This window comes from Canis lupus, chromosome 28, assembly GCF_011100685.1.
Source record: "Canis lupus familiaris isolate Mischka breed German Shepherd chromosome 28, alternate assembly UU_Cfam_GSD_1.0, whole genome shotgun sequence".
NCBI lineage: Eukaryota > Metazoa > Chordata > Mammalia > Carnivora > Canidae > Canis > Canis lupus.
In genome coordinates, this window is record NC_049249.1 from 35,977,339 (window position 1) to 35,998,359 (window position 21,021).

General features: G+C 46.3%; 1 protein-coding gene across 13 annotated transcripts in view; it reads right to left on the reverse strand.

The window, feature by feature from the left end:
* The window catches only part of C28H10orf90 (chromosome 28 C10orf90 homolog), a 206,234-nt gene that overhangs the window by 99,982 nt on the left and 85,231 nt on the right, over positions 1-21,021 (reverse strand). For 4 of the 13 annotated variants that reach the window (XM_038579094.1, XM_038579097.1, XM_038579092.1 and 1 more), the window contains exon 3: positions 8,404-8,541. The exons of the other annotated variants lie outside the window; for them this stretch is intronic. In XM_038579094.1, the coding sequence (XP_038435022.1) occupies positions 8,404-8,541 (138 nt within the window). The remainder of the gene's footprint in view (positions 1-8,403; positions 8,542-21,021) is intronic. 13 annotated transcript variants of the gene reach the window in all.

Genomic DNA, 21,021 nt, shown 5'->3' on the forward strand with positions numbered 1-21,021 from the left:
TTTGTGAGACACAGCTACAGCAGTGCATTTATAGCACTAAGTGCAAACAATAGAAAAGAGGGGCAGTTTCAAATTAACAACCTAAGCTCCCACCTCAAACAGCTAGGAAAAGAAGAGCAAAGTAATCCCAAAGGTGGCAGAAGGATGGAATGATAAAGGTAAAACAGAAATCAATGAAATCAAAAACAGAAAAACAATAGAGAAAGTCAATAGAACAGTGCTGGTATAAATAAAACTGACAAATAAAAAAAGAGAAGAAATCGATTACTAATAACAGGAATGAAATAGAAAGATATCACTACAGAACTTACAGACATTTGAAAAATAATAAGGGGAAAGGAGAAAAAATAAGTGGGAAATATCAGAAAGGGAGACAGTACATGAAGACTCCTAACTCTGGGAAGCGAACTAGGGGTGGTGGAACGGGTGGTGGGCGGGGGGTGGGTGTGACTGGGTGGCGGGCACTGAGGTGGGCACTTGACGGGATGAGCACTGGGTGTTATTCTGTATGTTGGCAAATTGAACACCAATAAAAAATAAATTTATTTTAAAAAATAATAGTAATAAGTAAATACTAAGAATAACTCTACACATAAATCTGACAATTGAGATTAAATGGACCAATTCCCTGAAAACGCAAACTACCACAACTCACCCAATATGAAATACATAATTTGACTAGCCTGATAGCAATCAAGAAAATTGAATTTATAATTAAAAGCTCTGTTCCCTCCAAAGATCCAGGCCTGATGGCTTCACTTAAGAATTCTACGAAACTTTAAAAAAATTAACATCAATTCTACACAATTCTGTCCAGAAAGAGGAATAATTCTCAGTTTATCTTATAAAGCTAGTATTGCCCTACTACAAAACCAGACTGGAAAGAAAGAAAGAAAATGGTCTTTATTTATATATGACATGTTTGTCTACATAGAATATCCCCCAAATGTCTACAAAAAAGTTCTTAAAACTTGTAAGTTCAATAAGGCTGCCAGAGACAACATAAACATATAAAAATAAATTACATTTATATATAGTAACAATGAATGCATGGGTATCAAAAGCTCAGTCATAATACCATGCACTATAAAAATAAATAAAAAATAAAGTACTAGGTGTGAATCTAACAGAACATGCGTAGGACATGTGTGTTGAAAATGACACAACATTAACAAAAGGAATCAAAGAAGATATAAGTAGAGAGACATCCCATGTTCATGGATTGAAAGAGTCAACATAGTAAAGAAATCAGTTCTCCCTAAATGGATTTGTAGGTTTAACATGATTTCTATCAAAATCCCAGCAAGATTTTTTTATCAATATAGACAATTTATATGGAAATATAAAGGACTTAGAGTAGCTAAAACAATTTTTTTAAAGGAGAATAAACTGGGAGAAACCAATCTACCCAATTTTAAGATTCACTATATACCTTCGGTAATCAAGACCATGTGGCACTGGCAGATTGTTGGACACCTATATCAATGGAACAGAATGATGAACTCAGAAAGGCACCCACACAAATATGTCCAACTGATTTTGATGAAGGTACAAAAGCAATTCAGTGGAGGAAAGGTATCTTTTTTCACTTAAATTCAATAAATTAACATATAATGTATTACTGGTTTCAAAGATAGAGGTCAGGGATTTATCAGTCTTATATAACACCTAGTGCTCATTACATCACAGCCCTCCTTAATGCCCATCACCAGTGACCCAGTCCCTGTCCCCCCACTCCCCTTCCCTCCAGCAACCCTCTGTTTGTTTCCTATGATTTTTAAGAGTCTCTTATGGTTTGTCTCCCATCTGATTTTGTCTTATTTTATTTTTTCCACTCTTCTCTTATGTCCCTCTGTTTTGTTTCTTAAATTCCACATATGAGCGAGATCATATAATGGTCTTTCCCTGATTGACTTATTTCACTTAGCATAATATCCTCTAGTTCCATTCATGTCATTGCAAATGACAAGATTTCATTTTTTGGAGGCTGAGTAGTATTCCTGTGTGTGTGTGTGTGTGTGTGTGTGTGTGTGTGTGTGTGATGTATACACATATATACATCACATCTTCTTTATCCATCCATTCACCTCTCAATGGACAGCTGGTCTCTTTCCATTGTTTGGCTAATGTGGACATTGCTGCTATAAACATTGGGGTGCAGGTGTTCCTTTGGTTCACTGCATTTGTATCTTTGGGGCAAATCCCAAGTAATGCAATTTCTGGGTTACAGGGTAGCTCTATTTTCAACTTTCTGAGGAACCTCCACAGTTTTCCAGAGTGGCTGTACCAGCGTTCATTCTCACCAACAGCGTACAAGGGTTCCCCTTTCTCCACATCCTCGCCAACATCTGTCATTTCCTGACTTGTTAATTTTAGCCATTCTGACTGGTGTGAGGTGGTATCTCATTGTGGTTTGATTTGTGTTTTCCTGATGCTGGGTGATGTTGAACACTTCTTTGTGTGTCTGTTGGTCATTTGTATGTCTTCTTTGGAGAAATGTCTATTCATGTCTTCTGTCCATTTCTTGATTGGATTACTTGTTCTTTGGGTGTTGAGTTTGGTAAATTCTTCATAGATTTTGGATACTAGTCCTTTACCCGTATGTCATTCGCAAATATCTTCTCCCATTCTGGTGGTTGTCTTTTGGCTTTGTCGACTGTTTCCTTTGCTGTGCAAAAGCTTTTTATCTTGATGAAGTCTCAATAGTTCATTTTTGCCTTTTTTTCCCTTGCCTTTGGAGATGTGTCTAGCAAAGTGTTGCTGCAGCCGAGGTCACAGAGGTTGCAGCCTGTGTTCTCCTCTAGGATTTACATTTCTCCTCACATTTAGTTCCTTCATCCATTTTGAATTTATTTTTCTATATGGTGTAAGAAAATGGCTCAGTTTTGGGATGTATGGGTGGCTCAGCAATTGAGCACTTGCCTTCGGCTCAGGACATGATCCTGGAGTCCCAGGATCGAGTCCCACATCGGGCTCCCTGCATGAAGCCTGCTTCTCTCTCTGCCTATGACTCTGCCTCTCTCTCCCTGTGTCTTTCATGAATAAATAAATAAAATCATAAAAAAAAAGAAAGAACAGAAAATGGTCCAGTTTCATTCTTGTGCATGTGGCTGTCCAGTTTTCCCAACACCATTTGTTGAAGAGACTGTTTTTTTCCCACTGGATATTCTTTCTTGCGTTGTTGAAGATGAGTTGACCACAGAGTTGAGGGTCCATGTCTGAGTTCTCTATTCTGTTCCATTGATCTATGTGTCCTTTTTTGTGTGAGTACCATACTGTCTTGATCACAGCTTTCTAATAGAGCTTGAAGTCCAGAATTGTGATGCCACTAGTTTTGATTTTCTTTTTCAACATTCCTCTGGCTATTCGGGGTCTTTTCTGGTTCCATACAAATCTTGGTATAGTTTGTTTTAGCTCTGTAAAAAATGTTGATGGTATTTTGATAGGAACTGCCTTAAATGTGTAGATTGCTTTGGGTAGCATAGACATTTTTACAATATTTGTTCTTCCAGTCCATGAGCATGGAACATTTTTCCATTTCTTTGTGTCTTCCTCAATTTCTTTCATGAGTGTTCTATAGTTTTCTGAGTAAGGAAAGGTATCTTTTGAAACAAATGGTGCTGAAGCAATTGGACACTTAAAGGTTGAAACATTATCCTTGAACTAAATCTCACAGCTTATACAAAAAATTAGCTCAAAATAGGCTATGAAATAAATGGAAAATATAGAACTATAAATACTTTAGGAAAAACAAAGTACTAGACTATCTGTGGGATCTGGGACTAGGCAAAGAGTTCTCAGACTTGAACTAAGAGAATGAACCCCTAAAGGAAAACTGAAAAACTGGACCTCCTCAAAATCAAGATATTTTGCATGGTGAATACCTTGTTTAGAGGATGAAAAGGGATATATTTGCAAATATTTGAGAAAATATCTGTGAACCACATATCCAACAAATGGCTAGAATACATTAAAAAAAAAAAAACCTGTCAAAACTCAGTAGTAAGAAAAACAAACCATCCAATTAGATAAAGGTCAAAAGGCAGAAAGATACATTTCACCAATGAGCATATACAGATGGCAAATAAGCATGCAAAAAGATGCTCCACATCATTATCTGTTAAGGAAATGCATATTAAAACCACAATGAGACATCACTATATATCTATCAGAATGGCTAAAATAAAAAATAGTGACAACACCAAATGCTGGCAAGAAAGCAGAAATACTGCATCACTCATATGTTGCTGGCAAGAATGAGAAATGGTACAGTCACTCTGGAAAACAGTTTGGCAGTCTTTTGAAAAGCTAAACATGCAACTACCATACAACATACTATTACACTCCTGGGCACTCATCCCAGAAAAATGAAGACTGTGTGCACACACAAAAAAATGTACGTGAATGTTTCCAACAGCTTTATTTATAATAGCCAAAAACTGGGAAAAATCCATGTGTTCTTCAGTGAGCAACTAGTTAAGCAAACCATGGTACATCTATATCATGGGATATTATTCAGCATTAAAAACAAATGAACTATTTATACATGGAACAGCCTGAATGAGTCTCTGAAGAATTAATTATGCTGAGTGCAAAAGCCAATCCCAAAGGCTGCATGCTGTTTGATTTCATTTATATAACATTCTTGGCATGACAAGATGTTAGAAATGAAGAACAGGTAAATGCTTGTCAGGGATTAAGGAGAGGGAGGAGCAAGAGGGAAGTGGGTGGAGCTATAAAAAAGTCAACAGGAGGGGTCCTTATGGGGTGGAAATGTTCTGTTTTGACTTGTATCGTGTCAGTATACTAGTTGTGATATTGTGCTATAGTTTTGTTTTATTTTTTTTTACTTTATTTTTTTAAGGAGCCCTGAACTCATAACCCTGAGATGGAGACCCTCAGATCATGAGCTGAGCAGAGATTAAGGGTCCAAGGCTTAACCAGCTGAGCTACCCAGGCACCCCGGCATTATAGTTTTTTTAAGATGTTACCATTAGGGGAAAATAGGGTAAAAGGTACATGGCATATCTGTATTACTTCTTAAAACTGCATGTGAACCTTCAATTATTTCCAAATGAAAAACTTTGATTAAAAACATCTCCAATGTCACTGCCTTTCTCTAAATTAGAATTCATCTGGTCCTCCTCTGTTTTCTCCCTCTTGGAGAAGAGGGCGGGAGGGGAGGGCAGAGCCAGCCTTGCAGCCAGGTGGTCCTGGATTTAAGTCTTTGATCTTCATATGCCAGCTGCAAAACCTTGAGTGTGTCATTCATCCCCTCCAAGCCTCAATTCTGTAAAAGAGGGATAATTAAATCTACTTTGAAGGGTTGCCCTGAAGTTAAAGAGAACATTTGCAACATGCAAATGGGGTGCCTAGTGCATAATAAATGCTTAATAACTAGTAAATGCTTCTACTGCCACCAGCACCTCTATGTGGGTTTATTCCATTTTGCTTGGTGCAATAGATGATGGTATAAGGGTTCCTCCAAAAGTAGGTTGTAAACTACTTGTGCAAAGTACTGGGTCCTATTCATTCATTTTAACCTCAGGACATATCATAGTCTGTCACTGGTAAATACCTTATAAATGCATGCTGGACTGAATTCATGGAATAAAGTATTAGAAGGGGGACCTGGGCAAAAAATATGTGGCAGAAAAACTGAAGATCAATAAAAGAATGGAAACCTTTTGTTAAAGGTTTATGCAACCTTTAAATGCAACCTGTTGTATCTCAGCAGATCCAGGGGAGCGTAAGATGCCGGCAGCAGGCACAATTTGTCCAAATCCATGTCTTAGGCCACAGGCTGCATTTGAAATGATTTGATATAATATCCACAGGAAAAAGGCCTAGGAGAAGAGAAACCAGTGATTTACAGGATTAAGTCCAACACCGATTTCCTTATTGATAAGGAGAGACTTGTACTCCTGCTGAAGGCAGTTTTGAAAAGGTCTTCAGAATGACGATGAGGACAGCTGTGTGTCACTTGGTCGGTGGTAGAAGCACAAACAGTAATGCCTACAATTGAATTCACCCACTAGAACCAATTAGGACCGACTGCCTTTCCAAGGTACATCAAGTGGTCCTTGCGTTTTTCAATCTTTGGAGATGAAGTGGAAATTACTAGAAAATAGGTAAGGAATTGGGGAGACTGCCTATGGTTACGGTCTGGAAGTACTGGGTTCTCAAACGCCTGTGGGAGTGGAGAAGCTTGGCAGAGGAGGGAAGGAATTTGCTGGAGTTCAACTGATCTTTAAATGAAAAAGCTCCCAGTATGTCAGCCTGAAACAACTTTATCATAATATCCTTATCTGAAATGTAAGCTCCCTGGGAATAAGGGTCCCCGTCTCTTTTGTTCACTGCCAGTGCCTGGAACCACAAAGCATACTCAAAAACATATTTGTTGAATGATGGGTTCACTTTATTACTCCCAAGTGCCCCAGGTACTGATGGTAAATCTTTGAAGTCTGCCTTTGTCTTTGTTAAGGCCAGTCCCGGGACAGAAGCCTCCATTGTGACATCTCTACGTTAATCCAGATCCTTCCTCCACAAAACCCAAAGACACACGATTGGAGTGGAACTGGGCATGCTCCATCAGGGAAGTCTTCTGGGCAAATAGGGGAAGACTGGACAAGTGGTCCTCTATCTGTGTCTCTGTGGAAGGGTGAAATATCCAGATTCTTCTTCAGGATGCACCAGTGTTCACTTCTCCAATACTGAGAAATCACCAGGTCTACTTTGACCTGAGTCTGGACTGAGCCCTGCCAAGAGACACTGGCTGTAAAGGACACTCACCAGAGATGTGATGCAATCCACTCACCCTGCAGTCTGATTATGTAGCGTTCCCTGTCCACTTTGTCAGACCATTTACCGAGCATGAAAAAAAAAATGCAGGAGCAGCATGTGTCTGCAAAGGCAGAGAGTGAAGTTCTAAGCCTTAGGTTCTTGCTGTATGGCCAGAATGAGTTATCTAATCTCTCTGAGTTTCCAGTTTTTCATATGTGTGGTAGGAATAAAATCAGTAGATGTATTTGGGAGTTATTATAAGAATTAAGTTACAGAGAACAACTGAAACAGTATATCACCGCAATGTAGTAGGAAAAAAATATTTCCAATAAATGTCCCTGGCCAATGGGGCACTGAGCAACTCAGTCAGTTAAGTGTCTGCCTTCAGCTCAGGTCATGATCTCAAGGTCCTGGGATTGAGCTCTGCATTGAGCTCCCTGCTCAGCAGGAGTCTGCTTCTCCCTCTCCCTCTACCTGCTGCTACTCTCCCCACTTGTGCTCTCTTCCTCTCTCTGTCAAATAAATAAATAAAATCTTTAAAAAAAATGACTCTAGCCAAATGGACACCTGTTGGGGGGGGGGGACAAGTAAATCTTTACTCCTGCCTCACACAATGAACACAAATCAATTCCAGATAAATTATAACCCTAAAAAAGAAAGGTCAAACTATAATGCTTCTAGAAGAAAGCAGAAGAGAATACCTTCATGACTTTGGGGCAGGCAAAATTTTCTTTAAAAAGGTACAAAAAAAATTAAAAGGTACCCCAAAATAGTAAAAAAATAAAAAAAAAGATGGATATACTAGACTTCAGAAAAATCAAGAACGTCTTCATCAAAAGACACCATTAAGAGAATGACAAATCAAGCCACAGATGGAGAAAAGATATCTATAGATCCATATTTTTGTCCTGGATATATAAAGAGCTCCAACAAATCAATAAGAAAAAGATAGAAAACACAATGTTTAAAATTGGGCAAAGAACTTGAAGAAGTACTTCAAAGCAGAGGATGTCAAGTGTCCAGAAAGCATATGAACAGGTACCTATTCAGCATCATTAGTCACCAGAATAATTAAATTATGAAAACATTGCTGAGAAGCTAAAATTTAAATATTTGACAGTACCAAGTGCGAAAAAGGATGCCGAGTGACCACAATCCACATATATTACTAATATAATAGTAATACACTTACAGACACTTTGGAAAACCGGTGGATGTTATCTACAAAGCTAAACAAACGAATAAAATCCAATGCTGACCCTGTGATGCAGCCGTTCCACTTCTAGGTATCTATCAAAAAGAAATGGACAAAAATGTCCACCAGAAGCACAAACGAGAATGTTTATGGCAGGTTCGTCTGTCCAAACACTGGAAACAACCCAAATGTCTACCAACATTAGAACAGATGAATAAATGTGGTCTGTTCATACAATAGAACACCGTGTAGCTGTTAAAAAAGAGCGATAGTAAGACAGAGAAACGCTCTCGGCCACAGATGAATCTCAGGCATAGCGTCAAGCAGAGAAGCCAGATTCCAATGGAGAGGATGCCTGACTCCATTTCCGTCGAGTTCAACGGGCAAAAGTAATCTGTTGCAGCAGAAGTCAGAATAGTGGTTACCTTGGCCAGGTGGGTTATGGAGGTGGTAGGTCTGGACGCGGAGGGGACGGGAAGGTGCCCTCTGACTTACTGGACATGTTCTATCTTGATGCGAGTGGTAGTTAGAGGAGCAGACATGCGTGTAAAAAACGCACCAAGCTAAAAAATAAAAATAAAAAAAAGAAAAAATTCAAAAAACTAAAAAATTTTTTAAAATTTTTTTAAAAATTAAAAAAACGCACCAAGCTGCACACCTAACATCTGCATGTGACCTCCCCTTAAACACGATCATACCAATCCATGAGGTACGGTGCGAGATCCGCAGTAATCACTCAAAAAATTCACTGACATGAAATTACTGTTAAATTGACCATCATAATGAGGGATTCCTTCCCGAGCTGGTTCCCGGCTGCCGGTTCTCTTCAGAAACACTGCAGGGGCAATTCGGTCCCTTATTCGCTTTAACCTCGCAGTCTTTGAGCTACTTTCATTATCCCTTTTGTCTCACAAAACGTGCATGAAAGCCAAAGACACCTTTATTTCAGACGACTACTCCTGCTGATTGCACCTAGCTCGGAGACTCCGCAAGATGTGCGGCACAATCAGGCAGCCAGGAGGGCGGGGAAGGCAGCAAGCGGAGGACGCTGATTATCGGGCGTCTGATAACCTGGGAAGGCCAGCAGCTCTGGGCTCACAGTGCTCGCCCTGCCAGGGGCCTTACCATGCTGGGAAATCTCCCGCTCAATATCCCTTTCACTGGGGAGGACAGTCTGATTGTGGCCCGCACAAAAGAAGCCACCTCTCCTGGGACTGTCCTCTGTACATTTATCAGAGCACTCCGCCTCAGGACCAGAAATTAGAGAAGGAAGTTTTGGGGGGTGGGGGACACAGCCGGTCCCACCTGGCTCATCAGCCTTTCATTTCCCGCTAATTCACACCCCAGACTTTGCATTAACCTTGAATGCATAACAGGATAAATGGACCGAGCTTTGGGGGAGAGGAGGTGGAGGGTGGTAAATAAAACATAAAATACAGCCGGATCCAAGCTCCAGCTTCGCGGAAACGGAACTGGAGGAGATTGACACCTTAGCTTATTGACACCTTAGCTTATTGAAAAAGCTGTTGAAAATAAGCTAATCGGACCCTGCAAATTCACACTTGGGTCAACCTAAGTGAAATCCGCGCCACACCGAGGGGCCGGGGGAGGCAGGCCGACGGGCATCTCTACTCGGGCCATCAGCTCACTTCAGAAGCCGCTCCCTCTTGGCAATAGAGAGAAATGATTACATTTCACAAAGATATCACTCTGTCTATGCCTGAGTCAATTTCACATTTTAACCTGCCATAAAACTTCTGTGAAATTATACAATTTTGGTGAATGCCTGTAAATTTGTGAAGTGAGTCATCCTCAGGTGAGCCCAAATTGGTGAAAAATGTCTGGCTCAGCCTGCATCGGATCACAAATGAATCTTTGCTTTCTGATGTGATCGAAACCAGCTGGTTGCCTGGCCCTTAGCCAAAGCCATGCATGGGCCAAAATGACAATAATCATAATCTCGGGTCCCCTATCATGATAAAGAAATGATACTTGACTTGCGATCTGGAAGACTGCAAAAAAATCGCCAGCAGGTAGCACGGACGTGCTAAAGCGGAGGAAGCAGGGACAGGAAGGAGAGACTTTGCAAGGATTCAGCAGAAGCAACCAGGTGACCCCCCATCTTCTTCTTTTACGCTCAAAATAGAGCGCAGACGGTTCCTCCTCGTGGTTATCACACCTCGATGTTTTCCTAGCTGCACACTCATGAAATGATCCTTGAAATTATATTACCAAGAGAAATTTTCCTTCATTGCTTATTTTGATATGATTTCAATAAATGTACAGTATGTGAAATTATTTCTTCATTTCACCCTGGTCCTGAAAATGAAATCCAATTTAGGAGCCAGTCTACGGAACACCAGCTGAGCACAACACCCGAGCAGCATACTGTTAACAGCAGGACTGCGTCCTCGGGCCGTGTGTTTCCTTGATCTGGGCAGGAACAAGGTGGTCGGTGCCCAGGGTCATTCTCAGTGGGTTGAATCATGGATTGTGGATTCTTAATCAGGAGTGGCAACTCAGACACCTTATTTCTTCAATCCGTCTTGTGATCTCTAAAAAGAAGAGCGTGAGAGATCCTGCAGAAGCCAGGAGGGCCAAACACCACGGATACATTGGTGCACCACCAATGGTGACCCCAGACAAGGTACCGGGGTGCAAGCCAGAAGCCCTGACCTTGAGGTGGGCAGGAAGGGCTGTAGGGCCTGGGCATCTCTGTGAAGGCTCTGGGTAAGAAAGCTTACTCAGTGCAGCGTTGTTCCTAGGGATATGTTAAAATGATGGTCTGGGGTGATGGGTTTTTGATGACTTGGAAAAATTATGACATATTTCAGGCACATAGAAGTAAAAATGAATAACACTGTACAGTGACACATTACTGCTGAAGAAATAAGTGTTATCAAAACAGTCGACATCTTTTCCCTAATTATATCTTTCTCCAATTACACCCCCTTCTTTTTTTTTTACACCCCCTTCTCAGATGAACATTGCCCTGAATTCAGTGCACATCTTTCCTGTGATTTGTATTCGTAGAAGTGTATGATTCCTTTAGCAAAGCGTGGTATTGTTTTGAATGCTGTCAAATGTATGTTGACAATATTTTATACTGTTTATGTCAGGGCAGGACTTTTTATCTATTTATCGGAGAGAGAGAGAGAGAGAGAGAAAGAAAGAGCAGGGGGGAGGAGCAGAGGGAGAAGGAGAAGCAGACCGTCCTCTGAGCAGGGAGCCCGACACGAGGCTTGATCCCAGGACCCTGAGATCCCGATCTGAGCTGAAGGCAGATGCTTCATTGACTGAGCACCCCCCCCCGCCCAGGCACCCCCAGAACTTGATTTTTTGCTCAGCATTTTGAGATTCATCAATGTTTACACATGTAGTTCCAAATGGCTTCTTCTCGCTACTGGTGTCCTATGAATGGGCAACCTCTTTCAGCTCCCGTGGCTTTGGGTTTTCTCTTTCTGAATTTCCTGCATCAGACAGGCATGACTTTTTACCATCAGAAGAGAATACAGTTTGATGAAAGGAGGCAGCATCCACAGGACTCCTCCCAATTCTCCTTCTTCTAAGTTCTCTCTCTGGGGATGATGATGCTAGAACCTAGAGCCAGCCTCCGCCCCCAGCCAATGGCCAAGCCTGGGCACTGCTCCTGCTCGCACCCCCGGATGCCTCACTTACCCCACCCTTCTTCACATCGGGAGCCCATCCCCGTCACTGGGCTGAGGCCATGCGTCCACCCAGCCTTCTCCTTGCTCTGCCCTGGTTCAATCCACTGTCATGAATCCCCACCTGATAATATCTCAGGTGAGGTTTTCATCATCTCATGCTTGTGTTACTCTACCAGCTTCATCACTGGGCTCCTGCCTCCAGTTTCATTGCCAGAAGCCTTACCTTTCTAAAACAGAAACCTGAACTTATCAAACCATCCCCTCCACCGTAAAAATCCTTCAGCGACTTCTCATCGTCTTGGGAATGAAATCCAAACGCTGAAGCATGACGTAGGAGACTCCTTGTAACGCGATCTTTGCCCATCTGGCCAGCCTCCTCCCGTCCACCACGAGGAGCTGCTGAAACTCTGCAGACGGGCTGCACAGCCCCCCACTCTCCCTGTGGTCTCTCCTGCTTGTGCTTGCTCCTCGCCTTTCCCCGCCCAGCCAGTGCTGGCTACGAGCACTCTGGGCCACCTCAGGCCACCTTTTCAAAGCCCCTACCCCATCCTAGGTGGGTGTCCCACTCCATGACCCTCAGCATCTTCCCGTTGCCTCCCGCACAACACACTCACACTGGTCTGCACTCACACAGAGCCGGCCCCCCTAGCACTGTGCCACGCACCTTGAATCCACAAGATCCAGCTCAGCCCACACCTGGGGGTGCGTGAGGGCCAGGTGCCTGCAGAGACCCTGAATTGCTGGGACATGTGGCACGCTGAAAAAATAAACTTTCCACATAACTGAAATTCATCTTTTTGAACCCAAAATACTTTTATTTGGTAACCTATTGAGAAATGTTTCTAAAAATGATTTATGCCACTGATATTTGGCCCATACTCTCTGGTACACCTGGGCCTGGTCTCTAACCACATTGATTCTTAGAGGTCAGGGCCTGTGCCCAACAGTTGTTAAATGTTTTAAAAAATCACTCTTGGGCAGCCCAGGTGGCTCAGCAGTTTAGCACCACCTTCAGCCCAGGGAGTGATCCTGGAGACCTGGATAGAGTCCAATGTCGGGCTCCCTGCAGGGAGCCTGCTTCTCCCTCTGCCTATCTCTGTCTCTGTCTCTGTGTCTCTCTCTCTCTCTCATGAATAAATAAACAAAATCTTAAAAAAGAAAAATCACTCTTATTTGCTTCCTTGAATTCATTAAAGTGATTTTCAACATGTCCTGATGCTCCATTAATATGAGCAGCTATGCTAAAGTGTTGAAATCCACATGAGGTTTTGTCCCTATATCACCAGGCCCCATATGGTGAGCTTTGATATGGAGAGTTGATAACCCTCCGCCAATGGCCACTCACTATCCTGTCACAACTCAACGAGGGAATGTCTTGTGCCTGCATCGTGCCTCTTACCATGCAGTTTAGGATTGCCACAGGAGCAGAACTGAGGGCAGCAAGGAAAAGGCACCCAGCCTGGCATAGCTGCAGGTCCCCTCCACAATCCCTAAACCCTCCATCCTCTCCTTCAGTCTTCTGCCCAGAGCTGGCCGTTTCGTAACTGTCACACTGAGTCAGGGCTGGTGGGACTGGTCAGAAGGTGGGTACCAGGGGAAGTGAATCATCTCTTCTGTGCCCAAGCACCAACCTGTTGGCTTAAGAAACCAACCAACCAACCAACCAACCAACCAACCAACCAACCAAGAAGCCTTACCTATGATACCAACTGGCAAAGTCTGGATATTTAATATGACAGCATAAACCAGAGTTGATTTCCTTGAGTTAGCAAGTCAGGAAGATTTTTCTCAGAGTTTATTAACAGCTCATGGTCATACTCAAAATATGTAGTGGGAATTTTACTGAAATTAGACTCCCAACGGTTTCAGGAGAAATACCTCATTCTGTTATCCATACTTGATAAACCATGGGAAATGAGAACCTTGAGGAATTGTTAAAGTTCTTGGCTCTTTTTGTGTCTTCTCATGACAGCAGCTTATGTGATGTCGGGTCATCTGAAGGTTAACTTTATAATATTTGCTCTTAGCAAGAAATGCTGTATTTCTATGCAACCACTCCATTTGTTTCCTTCAACAATCTCTGAGCAAGGCCACACAGAAAAGAGAATTTTTCCTTTCTCACTGGACAGTTCTCAGCAGCCAGCACGAATTACTTTCTGAATGAAATAAGCAAGGGGCCCCCAGACCAAAGTGAGTAGGACTCAGCCTAAGATGAAAATGTGCCAGCGAGGAAAGCCTCCATTTTTTATTTTTTGCATTTACTTACAACCAGAGGAAAACCAAAATTAATTTTCCACTTTAGTTCATTGGCAAACTATTTTTCACTTTGCTGAGCATTCAAGGCGCAGTGATAAATGGCAAATAATAAGCCGCCACCGCTCAAATGCACGGATGGAGGCCTCTCAACTTTGCCTCAGTGGATATAGTCACGTGGCCTTCCCTTTGGGGTGAGACCCTGTTACCACATTTGACTCTGACTCGCAATGGCCTTCAGTGACACCAGACACCCAAAGTCTTACCAAAAATATAGCCTGTCATGGAATAAGACACCAGCACAGCATGTCTTCGGTGACAGCTCAGAGACTAAGGCCATGCCCACCTTGGCAAATACTCATCCGAAACAGGGCCAACAAACGATTTCTGCAAAGAGCCAGACAGTAAATATTGAACGTTTTGCAAGCCACGCAGTCCCTGGTGCAACTATTCAAGTCTGCCACTGCAGCACGGATGGGGCCGTGGACAACGTGGAGACAACAGGGTCTTGCCGTGTGGCCCACAAGAACTTTACGGACACTGAAATGTGAATGTCATGTGATTTTCACATGTCACAAAACATTTGTCTTTTTTTTCAACCATTTAAGAATGTAAAAGAAAAAAAATTCTTAGCTCAGAGAGCTTACAGACCCACGCAGTATGATTTTTTAGAACATCATCTGCAGGTCCCACAAAGCCTGCACAGAAAGTGCATCTCTCAAGCCCTCTGGAGTAAAAGGAAACTCCTGCAGATAACTTCGGACACAAGCATGATGTACTGGTCTTTGCCCTGGCTGCTCTCAAAGACCTGTCCAGAGTGGATGAAAAAAATGAGTCAACAGTGTGTCTTCAAAGATACCAGAACTGCCAGAAAAAAAGAAAAAAAAAAAAAAAACCTGAGAGATGTGGAAGAAAGAATATGAAAAGTGCCCTAGGAGTATAATTCATAGCCTGTCGCCAGTACCAAAGTGTGGGTCTCACCCTCTAATTAATCTCAATGGCAGCACCGCCTGCTTCTGCTCACGGAATCCTGATGAAAATTCGCCGTATTTCATTCAAACATGCGCGAGGCTCCGATACCTTAGCGGGTGGTGTGCAGCGATGACACTGCACAGCGGCGAGTGGCCAGCCCAGCAGGACCCTGTGGCAAGTGTGGGAGCGCCGGGGCAACCTGCAGGCGACCGACCTCCTCTGGGATCCGGGTGCGGGCCGGGGCCTGCGGGGGGTCTGGCCGAAAACCACGAAAGCAAACGTTCCTGCTCTGTTCTGTGGTGTCTGCAGGATGGTAAGGCTCCTGTGACCAACAAACGTCACCTCCTGACCCCGTGGCCGCGAAGTAAGCAAGGACACTCTCGGAGAAACATTGCCTGGCAGCCTGCGGAGTGGAGGGGGAGACGGAGATGCCAGCGGGATGCGGGGAGCCAGCACCTCCCAGCTCCACTAAGCACCCATCAACACCTCCAGATAGGATGCCAGGGAGCCCGGGGAGGTGTAAATTTGGAAGTTAAGTGAGAAGGAGACCCCCACTGAGAGCCGAATTGGGAGGGTAAAAGCTGTGCCCCGGGAAGGTCCTTGCAATCAGGATCAGTCCTGAAAGACCTCGGGCCTGGGAGGAAGCATGAATCCCTGACTGCCCACCCCGCCACCCAGGGGTGCCGGCTGGCTCCTCTCCCCTCTATCTGAGCACAACAGGGGGTTGCCCCGAAGAAGCTGCAGGGTTCCTGCCACTGCTGCCCGGAGCTGGCCCAGCTGGCTCCAGGGAGGAGGCTCCCCCTGCACCCCCACCCTGTGTGCCTTGTTGCAGCCAGGCTTCCTGGACCCCCAAGGCTTGGAGGAGCCTCCGTCCTCTCCTCCCCCAGCACAGCCACAGTGAAGCTCCCAGGATGGACAACTTTAACTGACACTCCCTGCATTCTCCTTCCAGAAGGATCGAAGGGGTTAGCCCGGGATTGGAGCCATGGGAGACAGTCTCCTAAACAGAACACTTTTGGTCTCTGCATGAGACCGAACAGCCGGAGACACAGCAGATGGGGATCCTGGCTCCGTTACCTGCTCCCTGCACCACCGTGGTAGGCCAAGCAACCTCGCTGATAGGCAGATTGCCCCACCTGTCAAATGGGCACAAAGCAATCTGCAGAACTGTGGGTGGTTCTTCCCATCCTTCCCCTGGAGCTGGGATGGTGGTGGGGGGTGGGGGGCACGGGGTGCCGACTTTAGATTCAGAAGCCACCTTCGGTTTTAATAGGCATCAGTTGCCTGGTTAGAGCCAATATGCCTAGAGCCTGCCGCAGGGAGCCCTGCAACCCGCCTGAGAGTCAGTACCACCCAGGGAATGAAGGTGCCAGAGCCCCCCAGCCAGGGCCGGAAAACCACCAGGAGCATCCCTCCCTTTGTGATTTACCAAACGCACGTTATGCCATCTGCCAACGGGAGGCCGCATTTTCTCACTTTGCAGAAACGGAGGTTCCCAGGGAGTAGGACGCCGGACTCAGGCCCCTCCTCACGGCCCCTCGCGGGGGTGTGCTGGAGCCAGCTCCCACGGCTGGCCAGACACAAGCATCTGCACCTCCTCCTGACTGGTCACTGGCGTCGCGTTGATGTTCTGAAGCCAGGTGTGGCAGGAGCACTTGCGCCACCAAAGCGGCCAGTACTACGACTCACGGTGACCCCTCCTCCCTCTCGGGGGCTGCTCGTAGCCTGACAGCAGGCCACGGGACCTGTCGGGGCCCTGCTGCGTACCCTGCAGGGAGCTCAGCCAGCAGCGTGGCTGCGTGTGGCCAAACAGCACGTCTGGCGCGAACCCTCACATCCACCACCTGCCACATGATAGAGCGGACGCTGAGGCCCCAGCTTTCACTCCGAATGAACCGGCAAATGGATCCAGGGCAGGGCAAGCGGAGTCCCGCCTTGGCTTTATGGCTGCAACAGGGTTCTTACCAGGAACCATAAATGGCCAAACGCAGGGCTCCCGCGCTTACCAGATGTCGAACGGCGGACAGGAGAGTTCTGAGCTCCCGAGCCCATTTCCTCATCTGTAAGACGCGGACCATCATGGGCCCTTCCTTGGAGGATGGCCGGGAGGAGTATATGCGACCGCTTCTGTGCAGCCCTGTGGCCAGCATGTGGCCCCGAGGCCAGGGCAGGTTGACAGGTGTGGCGGAGGGGACTGTGGTGAGGGGAGCCTGCACAGCCCAGCAACCTGTGCACTCAGCCCAGGGCGTCCTGCTGAGCCAAGTCCTTCCTCATTTGCCTCCAGTGACACTATTTGGTAAACAGACCAGAGAAGTTGGCTGCAGCAGCGAACCCACTGAGACACATACTATTATTACTCATTGCACTGACATCGCTTAGGACCAGTCGGATACAGTCCCTGCCATCAAGTGACGCACCATCCAGCACAGGGGCCAGAGAGTGGGAGCTAGGAGCAGGAGCGCTCAGAACGGGCTTTCTCAGCCTCGGCACTGCTGAGCTCCGGGCCAGAGCATTCTCTGTGGCCCCCCATACCTGCACAGTGTGGGGTGCTCAGCATCATCCCCAGCTTCCACTCACTGGACACCAGTAGAGGCCCCCATGCATCCCAGCTGTGACCACCAAAACCATCTCCAGACAAGGCAAACTCATGCTGGGGGATAACCCTCGTTTGGACGGGCAGCCATCTGCTCCAGGGACCGTGGGGGCCAGGGTCTGCATCGCCAGGCTCTGCAGAGCTCCACGCGCAGAAGAGATCTGGAAATGTATCAAGTGTCAGCAGGGACAGTCCTTTCTTTCTTTTTAAAGATTTTATGTATTTATTCATGAGAGACACACAGAGAGAGGCAGAGACACAGGCAGAGGGAGAAGCAGGCTCCTTGCGAGGAATCCAATGTGGGACTTGATCCCAGGACCCCGGGCCTTGCCCTGAGCCAAAGGGAGACACTCAACCGCTGAGCCACCCAGGCATCCTGGGACATTCCTTTCCAAACAGAGCATTTATGTATAGTTTGGCCTTTGTAAACATCCCTGAGTAAAAAGGTTGAAAACCTGACCAGACTGCGGTGAGCATAGGAAGGTAGTCCAGAGGTGGTGACCAGACATGGGTCCTAGAGGACAAGGCCGGCTGGGCAGCAAGGGTGGCCTCACCGAGGCAGGAGCGGGGACAAATCCCTCCATGGGCACCCTTCTCCTCCTTCCATCCCAAACACAAGCCAACAATCAAGCCGAAAATCCGTCAGTGTGCAAGCAGCCTGGCTCTCAGAGGGGCACAGGCTAATCCCAGCAGCAGGCGGCCTGCGTCCCGTCGGGGCTTGTGTCCCAGGTGCCCGCCAATGCCTGCCTCCCTGCCAGTGCTCAGGCCGTGTGGACTAACTGGATCCCTCGCCCTTGCTTAGTGGATACGGAAAAGTGAGACTCCCGAGGTCTTGGAACATGTCAGCAACAAACAAAGTTAAGAAGTAGGAAAAGAATGATGACCCCCGATGGCCACCCCCACCAAGCACTCGCCAAGGGGCAGGCCTAGGCCGAGGGTATTGAAAATGTCATTGCATCTCGTCTCCGAGGCCCCCAGTGAGTTAGGGATGGGCTTAGTCCTGCCACTGCACACGGCCTAAGTGACTCTGCCAACGCCCCACAGGCAGAAAGAGCCAGAGCTGGACACGAGACGGAAGCAGAGCCCGCATCCCTGACCTCAACCACAGAACTTCCCGCTAAGGAACGAGGTGATGGGCAGGGCCCGCCGGCAGGAGGGTCTCACACAGAAAGCCACCAAATCCAGGCGTATACTACCAACCACCCCTCACCCTCGACTCTGCTTCAAAGGCCTTCCACATGCACTCGGAAAGAAAGGGCCTGCCTTTCACAGCCTGGAGAAGTCGGCTGGTGGAAACCATAGCAACCTCCCCCATCTCACGTATGAAGGGCCAGTCTTGTCCCCCATCCACTCTGGCACACAGATTGGCTTTGTTCTTCCTTTTCTCTGCCTCCCACTCATGTGTGGCATGACTGCTAAGTGGCCTTCACTTGCCCTCACCCTCCCCAAGTCATCCAGTTCAATATTGAAGTGAAAACATCTTTGTGTTGACTCGATTATAAATTTAGGAATAAGACTCTAGATCCAAGGTTTAAAATATATATATATTTTTTTCATATTCACACGCATTCACACATATGAAAGATGTACACATCTTTCAAACTAAGTAAATGAATCAATTTACTGTCACCCTCCCTAAAAACAGGGCCCTTGTAGGAGCCCCAAGCTCTGCTTTAAAAAAAAAAAAAAAAGTGTCTTTCTGTATTAGCATCTGGAAAATTGGCGTGTTTCCAGTGAAACGGGAAACTTCTCACCACTCCGTGCTCCCAGCCCCTGCACTGGGCTGGTTTAAGGTACTTCAAAGCTCCTTGTCATTTGAACAAATTGGAAACAGAAAACAAAGGGATGAGAAAGGAGCCATCCCCGTGCAAGCACACTCCATTCTGGAGGGGAAGCAGAGTCCTGGCAGCCTTTGATGTGGCCCTGTGGCCACATTCCTCCCTGAAAGCTCCAGACGCTGGTCCCAGCAGCTCCTCTGTTGTTTGAAACTGAGCAAATCCAGCTTTGCAGACAACAGCCTCATCGTGCAAGCAGAAGCACCTAACATGTGCAGTTATGGGCGTGATGGGGGTGCTAGTGCTGGTGCAAATAAATATCACCAGTCCATACCTCCCTACCACTTCAACTACTCGGTAGTCCTCACTAATTCCCCTCGATGGCCTGTGTGTGGACGAGCCTCCCAGCCCAGATGGAGGACTGAGAGGCAGCCCAGAGCCGGAACGTCTGCCTTCAAGTCCTGACGCCAGCTCCGGCATTCACACAAGCATGACCTCGGGGAGATTATTTCACCCATTCCGGTCTGGTTTCTTTCCCTTTTAAATATTCATGATCATAATACCTACGTGATGGGCTTACTGAGCAGATCAAATGGAATATCTGTGCTTGAAAGATAGCAAGCCAACAATTGATGTTGTTCATGACTTTTTTAATTCAACTAATATTAATTGAGGGCCCCGATGTGTCAGGCATCGTGCTCAGCGCTATGATAGAAGTGTGAAGAAATTGGAGTGAATCCATGCCCTTCAGAAGGCGAGGATGGAAAAAAAAAAGAAGAAGAAGAAAAGAAAAGAACTGGGGAATATGTAAGAATTACTTTTAAGTTTCAGAGAGCTCTATGATGGAAATCCCAAGGGGCTGAAGCAAAGGACACAGCGCAGCCCGGCTGGGCGAGAACGGGGCTGGCCTCTCTGAAGGGCCAGTGGGAAGGCGGGAAGGACTCAGTGGGCACAGCGAGGGGGAAGAGCACGAGGGAGCATGGGAGGGGCGGAGGGAGGGATGACCTACTGGAGGGGGGCATCCCTATTGGGACACATGCAGCCTGAGATGTGTGTTACCCAACCTAGGGGCATCCAGCAGGCAACTGCCTGCCAGCAAGTGCAGCCCAGTGGAGAGCCTGGCAGGGAGGCATAGCTGGAAGTCTCGGCATAGGGCAGACATCAGAGCCGTGGGAGTGTGAGAGATGACGGAGGCGAGCAGAGTGAGGGCCGGGTTGGGTAAAGGAGGTTGACCAGTAGAGCAGACCCAAAAGTTGTGGCCAGTGAAATGAGGGAAACCAGCCAGGAGAAAGTGGTGTTTTTCAGCTAAAAGAAGAGGGAGGCATGGCTGTTATCCATTGCTAGGAGGTCAGGGAGTATGAGGAGAGTGGTGCACGGCTGACCCTGCCAAGAGCAAACACCAGACGGCAGCAGGCATCTGGAGGAGTGGGGCTGGGGGCAAGCGTGCCATGTGTATTTTTGCCCAAGGGGAAGCAGAGCACTGGGGTGAATCTTGGGAGAGCTGTGTGGTCGAGAAAGACTATTTTGTTAAATGGGAAATGTCTGTATGCCGATGGAGACAGCCCAGGAGAGATGAGTGGCATCCGAGCTACTGCATGATGTCAGGAAAGACGCTCTTGACAAGAGGGGGTGAGAGCAAAGCAAAGGGGAGGCTTAGGCCATAGATCAGAGGCACACAGCCATAGAGAGAACGTTCTCGATCTCTGTTGCTGTGGGACAAACAAACACAAACTTAGCCCTTAGAATGATAGCAGGTTACCTCACGGTTATCTAGGTTGGAAG